This window comes from Vanessa tameamea, chromosome 4 (assembly GCF_037043105.1).
Source record: "Vanessa tameamea isolate UH-Manoa-2023 chromosome 4, ilVanTame1 primary haplotype, whole genome shotgun sequence".
NCBI lineage: Eukaryota > Metazoa > Arthropoda > Insecta > Lepidoptera > Nymphalidae > Vanessa > Vanessa tameamea.
The window spans coordinates 3,233,261-3,241,797 of NC_087312.1; the positions used below are offsets into that span (position 1 = coordinate 3,233,261).

Sequence of the window (8,537 nt, forward strand, 5' to 3'; positions counted from 1 at the left end):
TATGTGTGTTATTTCATTCAAATTACACAAGGGGATTAAAGTCAAATAAACAACTTTGACATTTAATTGACGCGATATTGGTCGATTTCTTGAATATTCTATGATTTTGATGATTTCGCAAAAAACTTGCGTTTTGATTGGCAAAATTGTTATCATATCTTTTCAAGGGGTTAGTCATAAGAAGTGGGATTCGTTTTGTATCACAAATAAAGATATATTAATCAAGAACTGTCCGATGTGTATCCCAGAACTATAAACAAATCGAATGAAATATGTAAATCTAATGTTTGTTTTTATTATATAGTTTGTAAAGGCTGTTCCGATAGAAATAAATCTTGAAAAATCTAATATATACATAATAGTATATTTTATCATTCTATATCATTAATCGATTCTAAAGTCCATTCCACGAAACGAGTTCCCTTTCATCTATATTCTTAGAATAGTGTCCTAGACCAATGAGGTGTGAGTATTTTGATTCCTAGGAGTTCGACTAGTGGAACGGACAACTAAATGGTTAAGACAATTTTGTTGCCACTGTTTCAAATAGTATTTATTAACACAACCATTAAAATAATAATAAAACAATAAAATCCAACATTTACTTTTGCATATGGTTATATTTGCTTACACTTTCGTGATGATAAAAATTCGTTTGAATTCTACACGAGACCTCGGCACTAAAATAACTTCGATTACACTAATGTGTAAATTAAACTTAGTCATTTTTTTAAACATTCAATTAAACTCCGTCATTTCCAATGCAATGTTACCTCTACTGATACCGAGCGCGTTTCTTTTTGGGATCATAGAAGACACAGTGTCTGTCGATGTAATGTAGTAACATCTCTTTTGTGACCGGGCTTAATATACTTTTTGCTACCGCTGGAAACAAAAATAATTATCAACATTAATTACCTTAATATGATTTAGAATGAAAGAAATATTGTAATGCAAAAACCATTGTAATCAATATGTTCATATTCAATTTTAAAAATATATATTAATGCTCTGAAAAATCGGTTAAGAGAAATGATTTGAGTTTGAACGCTGATTGGTCTTCTGTGCCATCGGCTGTCACCAAACAATGACCGTCCAAATAAAGTCATCTTAGATTTTTTGGGGTACTTTTAATAAAAATCAGCCTTTTTTAAAACTTCTTGCAAACAGGTAACATCTAAGTCTGATTTTATGCTATAAGTGGTATTTGATCCGAAGATACAAAGCAATTGTGTCAAAGTAAAGCAAACAATGTAATAAAATTTCATACCCTCAGCTGTTTTTAGACTGTTTGGGAAGGACTTGTCGTTACGTTCTCGCATAAACACCCACTTTTTATTCTCAACCTTGCATTCAATGATCTTTCCGTCGAGGTTCCTTATAGCAGAGGTGACGTTCATATAAGCATATTGCACTCCTCCTCCGACGTAAAGTTGACCCACCAATCGTGGTATCATTCTACAATTGTATATTATATATATATTTTCATGTGTACATTTAATAATACTTAGTAGTACATAATATAGCCGAGTCATTAGCAAATCACATGAAACACGTAAATCTAAGGTTTATTTATCTTTATTCCTACTTCGATTGGAATAGGCTATAAATACGAATGACCGAATGCTCTAAGATCACTAAGGATCACTAGGAGAGTTAATGATATCGAGAACCCGTACTCGATTGTAACTGTTTGATTGATGTTATGTATTAGTAACTGTGAAGTGATTAAACAATTTCGTTAAGATGTCAAGGAGGATAATGGTGTTTTTCTCAGACATATTATTTTATGTGAAACAGGTAAACAGACCGGCAAATGGGCCACTCCTTTTATTTACCCAGGTCTATCTTCTTTCACGATCTTAAGCTTAAAATCTATACTGTTCATATCGCTCGGCTTCCACTTGAGCACACTGTCACAGGTACCGGCGACATACGGCTGAAAAGATATAAGAAGTTATGCATTATCTGCGCACTTTCACCATTAACATAAATATTTTTTTACCATATGTTCAATTTCAAAGTGAATTGTGAATTTCAAAGAGTTTTAATTTTTGCTTAATAAAAATATATTTTTTTGTATTGTTTGATTGATTGATCATTTGGCAACTAATGAAATTTTGTACTTATATTAATTATACAATTAATCATATTGAAATGACGTATAAAAGTTTATAGTGTAATATTTAACGTTCCAGATATAATTTCATTTTCATATTAAAGTTTAAAAAAACTGATATTTACTTGACTTGGTTAAGTGCGTTGTTAATCTAATAAAAAAATATTAAACAACGTTTTGAAATGTGTGTGAATTCCAAATTCAAAATTAAGTATTATATGAATACAACGAATGTCTATTTTAATTGATTTCTATTGTTTTATATTGTAAATATCATCGAATTACTTCTCTCAGCAAGAATCAGTGTTCAGAAAATGGTATTTTAATCGAAAATATGTCGGCCCTAACCGGGCAATCGCCACTGAGTTCTAATATGATTAATCCTTCAGGGGCGGATTTTCCTATAATAGAATCAGAAGATAAAAGCACAAAAATATTGAACATAACATTTTTGTGTTTATATCTTCTAAAAAATTGTTTCATTGAATTGATGAAAAAATTCACATCATGTATTTTCCAGATTTATAAAGCCACCCTTGTAATTATTAATGTAATTGCGTATCGTGTGTTATTAATTAATTTAAGTGCGATTTGTAAAAATAATATGCCCATTTACGTCTTCAGCTGGTTGAAATATCAATCCGTCGGGTTCATGAGTGAGAGTCTTGATGAACTTATCCTCCAGCAATTGCTTCGTTATCGTGACGTCCCAGAAGTGTTTGAGGCCGACTCGGAACGGCTCACTATTCTTATCTATCCTACCGCTTTCGATTGCTCGTTCTCTATAAACCATAAACAATTACATCAAATAAACAGATTAACACTTAGAACACATTTTATTTTAAATATAATATAAAAAATGTCGTACGTTTTGATAGTATCTGTACTTGATTTTAAATTGAGAGTAGGAAGCACTCTTTTGCTGATTTTTGGAAAAGAATCATTGTAAGCAGAACTTATGTTGGTTTTGTTTAAATTAACGGCCTACTAGTTTGAATATTGGACAAGACTGAATACTAACTCTAATACAATATTTGTCTAAAAGTAGCTGAATGTTATGTACCTTGGTTTTATGATTTCCTTATCAATACATTTTAACCTAACAGTGTAGAAGGGCTCTTTGCCGACGTTCATATTTTCGAACCGTATAATGTCGTAGCAAAGGTATCGAACTTTTGTAACCCCTTTCACGGTATCTACGACCATTTCCTGAAAAATAAATAATAATATGTGAACTCAACAAAATATGACCAACGGTACTATTATATAAATAGATATATGTATGTTACAAATCATGTATTATGCTAATAGTTCAAATGATCTATAACTAGTTTTATCCAGTTTAATTTTAGATTATTCAAGAGAGTTTATCCAAGGCGTAGACCAGTAGCGGACCACCTGGAAGCACCTGAAGTGGTCCGCGAAGAGATTGGAAAGTGTCAAAAAAGTAACACGTCGCGAGTAGCGCTATGAGTGGAGTATCGGACACTGCACTGAACCAATTCAGGATTCAGAAATAAGTAAATATTATCTCAGCTCTGTTAAATTTCAGTAAAAAAAAAAAAAAATGAATGTCTTTATTATATATAATGGCTAAATTATTGTTTTCTTTATTTATAGATAGAATCCTTTATTATTCTTTATATACTGTATCTACTTTTAAACAGTTCGTTGTCCATGGCAATACAAATAATTGTCAAATAGTCCGTCATTACTGAAAGGTCAGCTAGCAACCACTGATCTCGACCAATAACATCGTATCAATTCATTGTTAAAGTTGTTTTGACTTTACTCCTCCTGTAGTCGGAATAGGCTGTAGATACTACTAGACTACTATATTATATAGTAACAATTAAGAATAGTAGCCACAATCTGTACTAGAAATATTTGATTGTGCGTCGAACTTTACCAACAGTACCACTGACTCATGAGTTATAGTTTGGTTCATTTTTTGAAGCTGAGTGAGCCATTCCATCTCATTTATACAATTTAACATGTAAATAATACTTACACCGTCAAGAAACGTGTCCTTAAGAGGTTCATGTGTTTTGTTATGAAAGAAATGTAGATTGCTAGCTTTAAATACGCAGTTGTCTCTGTCTAATAAGTACACCTTATCATCACCTTTGATTAACATCATATATCTGAAAATATTTACTCGATATAAATAAATATATTTACATTTAGATAAATACACACACAAACTTATAAACATTTCTATGCATACAAATTTTCTCACACAAATTTAGAGTTGATTAAATTTTTTTCGCATCGGGTGGGACCCGGCGCCGCCCTCGCACATCGGAGTGCCCATTCCAACCCAGCGGTCCCCTCCCATATCTACCTTTGTATATTCGAAAGCACTCACTTCAAGTACAGTTTTTTTAAAGAAACATAGTTGGACTATTGGGAAGTATTTAAAGTAAAATTACTGAGGACTTTGCCGAGGTTTGTTTTTTTTTCTCCACATCAATCATTATTAACTATTCATCGAGTAGACCACGGTACTGAGTGCTTAGTACAAATTTCAATAATCTTTGTTTTTAAGTGAGATTTTTTTTGGTTCAAGCTGTATTTCAGTTAACTCTAACTGGTAATAGGTATGATAGCCTGAAAACGTCTTCCTCCTGGGTTAAAGCTTTTACTTTTACAATAAAGTCGTTATGTAATACAAAAATAAAGTTAACTATTTCAAATATTACCTAACGCCATCAGCCTTCCATGAAACGGAGTATGGTTTTTCAGACAGCTTTCTTATATTTTCCAAGTCCATAGAAACAGGTTGTGACCCTGGAAAATCATTATTCTTCCACTTGCAATATTCTTTCGCCTTAGACTGGACAACTTTGATTACTTCTGGATCTTCGACTAATGTTACACCATCAACTTTGGGTATAAATTCTTTATTCTTCAAATGTTTTTTATAGGATTGCCTGAAATTTTTTTTTATAACAATTGTATACTCTATTCCAACCATAAGAGATAAAAAGCCAAATAAACAACATTTGACAGCAAATTGACGCGATATCATTGGTCGAAAGCTTGATTCATCAATGAAATTCACTATGGGTTTGCGAAAAAATGGCGTTTTGAACGTCGACGACATTGTTATCGGAATTTTGAAAGTAAAATTAAAGTGGAAATAAGTAGTTAAGTGTAATAGTGTTGTATTATAAATAAAGATATATTAATCATATACTCTTAACAGCCCACAATAAAGCTGAGTTATTAGCAAATAGCATGAAATACGTAAATCTATGGTTTGTTTATCTTTTTTCCTACTTCCATTAGAATAGGCTATAGACACACCACTCGTAATATGAATTTAATTAAATAAATTACATTTCAATACGTACTTTGGTCGATGTCCCTCTTCATTGTTCCCAGCCTCCTCTTCAATTACTTCCTCTTCATCATCTTCTTCTAAAATTTATATATATATATATATATATATATATACATGTCAATTCCTATATATCTTAATTCTATACTAATATTATAAATGCGAAAGTAACTCTGTTACTCTCTCTCGGCCAAACCATTGAAACTAATTTGAACTTTGGTATAAACCGATAGGCTTTTATACTTAACGCCTAACATCTGACAGCTAAAACTCGAACGTAACCGCGATGTACAACTAGCTCTGTTAAGCATGCATAGGACCTTAGTCTAATTAGGAATAATCTTGTATTAAATAGCTTATTGATAAAGAAATACTTTAAGCTAGACTTTATGCTAGGTCACTGCAGGGAGAATAATCTGCCCATCACAAAATTTTGAATCATCATGTTTTTTGATATTTGATTGATATTCATGCAAAGTGCGACTCATACAAAGAGCGCAGGATAAGTCATGATAGTCCAGGAGATAGAATGTGTGAATCAGTTTTCTCAGTTCACACAAGTTTATATGCAAATTTTTTCATTAATGAATTATAAATTTACATTCGAAATTGTAGGCTGTGTTAAACTTAGGGAATGATTCAAAGTCTGAGACAAAATCATTATTCAATGTGGAATCTTTAAAAAAATGTACCTATGGCTCGTAAATAAACACCTCTAACCTGAGAGAAACTAAACAAACAAATATAACATACCTATACACCAGTCTGGTCTAGCTGGGGCTGCTATAACATCTTCTATGTCATCATAACGTCTGAACAGTTCATCGAGATAATCCTGTTTGTATATACCTGGAGGCCTAGAAAGTACAAACTATGTTTCAGATAATTTAAAATAGCACAATTAACACATTACCTGCTGCAAGTCATTTCGACCACAGCTAATCTCAAAATATATGAAGATAATAAATATCAATAATATTAATTATTATTAATATATATTAATTCAATTATTAATATCAATAATATATAATAAATATAAATAATTATTATAGTATGGAATTACACAAACAAAAGTGCAATCTCTAATTCCTCATCAACATGGGCCAAAGTAATGAATGAAATTCTATTACAGAGAGAGAGATGCAAAACCAGCTGCTTTAGGTGCTTCTTTAAAATATGGGAGCATAACACTGCTGATACCAATATAATACTTTATACAATCCGATAAATGTACAGAGATTTCATAGATTACACAATTTTTTTATATAATAGATAATTAAGAAAATTGTTTAAAAATTAATACCTGTTCCTCGAAAATTCATATATAGCTGCTTGAAGACTACAATTGTTTTCAAGCACTAGATATGCAATTATTAAAAATCCTGTTCTGTTGAAACCATGAGTGCAATGGACACCAATTAAATCATCTGGATTTTTATCCATACTTGCTCTTACAATATTTATGAAATGCCTAAAAAAATATATTCGGTAAATAAAAATATAATAAATTACTGAATACTGTGAATAAATTAGCATTGACCAGTAAAGCAAAACCAATAATTACTGGCCTGTATGTGAAAATAAAAGTAATTTTACTATAAGGTACATTCCACTTTTTTCTTACTAATGTTTTGATTTGAAAGATAAGTAATCTAGTTTAGCTGAAGGTACAAAATGTTCAATATCTTAGTGCATTGATTTGACAGAGCAATGGTAAAGAAAGATATTTTTAGAAACATAGGTGAGAACATAATATGAGGATTCAGGTGACCGTTTAGACCTTGGCTTGATATATATAAATACAAAGAGAAATTCCAAAAACAGTTGATTAAGATATATGAAAATAAATTATACTGAGTTTGCTCTTCGGATGGAGTCTCCTTGTGACCACGAAGTTTTATTTTCGTATAGCGACAACCATGTTGTTCCACTTCTTTTTTATCATAGAATCTGGATGTATTTGTCAGATCAATCCATAAACTTATCTTTCTCTGGAATTTTATTATATGCGTCAAAACAATTATGTACATTGTTGATACAAATATAACAAAATAATAGTGCCAATTCTTCTTGAATTACTGCAAAATATGTTCTAAAAATCTTTACTTACTTTTAAAGTTTTTACGCATTCAAAGACCATATTTGGTTTGAAACGATTATAATCAGGAACTTCACTATCGTATTGGGAACTGAGAGGTGTTTTGAATGCAAGAAACTGATTTCCAATAATATTTTCCGATGTACGGGGACAATTCAGCCATCGATTAGGAATAGTATTTGATCGTCTTTCAGACATGGTAAAAGCTTAGCCAGCCAATCCTTTGTATATAAAATAACATTAAAAAAGATTTTACCGTAAAATAGGGATAACAAAGATGGAACAATATGTAACAATTCTACATATAAAGAAATTTAATCCAAGAAAATAATGAAATGAAAGTGATTGTGAATAAATGACAACTATATCACAGCCCGCACTCCACGGATATCTAATGAACTTAATATAGTCTGTGGTGAGGAGTTTATTGTGGCCATAAATAATAGTCAAGACTTTTTTATGTGAGGATAAATAGACTAAGACGCATTCACAGAGCTCAAGACATTTAAAATTATATTTTTGAAAAATATCAACTTGTCCTGGTTATTTTAAACTGCAATTCTTATTTTATATCTTAGTTCTTATTATAGTCAAAACATGTATCCATAATTTTAAGTCCAACACCATTTACTTTAATCCTCTTCGTAAAAGCAGTGCCGTCACGAAACTTCAAGAAAGATTATAAAATAGTAAAGTATGTTACCGTCGAGTAATTTTAATGCTTAAAATAATTGAGCATATTATGTGTTCATAGTCTAAGTTTTGAAGTGTAACTTGTTTAAAATCGTTGTGATTTTAAGTTTAATGAAACAAAAATTCGTCTTGACAAAGACATAAACAATAAAATAATTGAATTATTAAGTTTTACTTCTAACGTGAGTAAACTGCACAATCATACACACTTTATTAAAATTGAATTCTTATTGAAACTGTTTGGATATTATTATGAACAATCAATCTTTTGAAAATGATATTGT

At 30.9% G+C, this 8,537-nt stretch overlaps 1 protein-coding gene across 1 annotated transcript; it reads right to left on the reverse strand.

Moving 5' to 3' along the window:
* Positions 1–600: 600 nt before the first annotated feature.
* Positions 601–7,944, reverse strand: LOC113394402 (mRNA-capping enzyme). Its single transcript, XM_026631708.2, has 12 exons — positions 7,573–7,944; positions 7,317–7,453; positions 6,766–6,933; positions 6,216–6,319; positions 5,476–5,542; positions 4,822–5,052; positions 4,131–4,263; positions 3,183–3,328; positions 2,736–2,901; positions 1,839–1,939; positions 1,271–1,458; positions 601–885 (listed from the first exon to the last, which is right to left on the reverse strand). Exons 1-12 carry the CDS (start codon positions 7,756–7,758, stop codon positions 776–778), a joined length of 1,737 nt encoding a protein of 578 aa, XP_026487493.1. The 5' UTR covers positions 7,759–7,944; the 3' UTR covers positions 601–775.
* Between the last annotated feature and the right edge of the window lie 593 nt (positions 7,945–8,537).

Bases quoted from the DNA above. Each gene is read 5' to 3' on its own strand.
- LOC113394402 (XM_026631708.2), bottom strand. From the start codon at position 7,758: ATGTCTGAAAGACGATCAAATACTATTCCTAATCGATGGCTGAATTGT. The intron at 1,940-2,735 runs GTAAATGGGCAT...ATATCTTTTCAG, and splicing joins TATTTCAACCAGCTGAAGAC to CCGTATGTCGCCGGTACCTG. The intron at 1,459-1,838 runs GTAAATAAAAGG...ATACAATTGTAG, and splicing joins GTGAAAGAAGATAGACCTGG to AATGATACCACGATTGGTGG.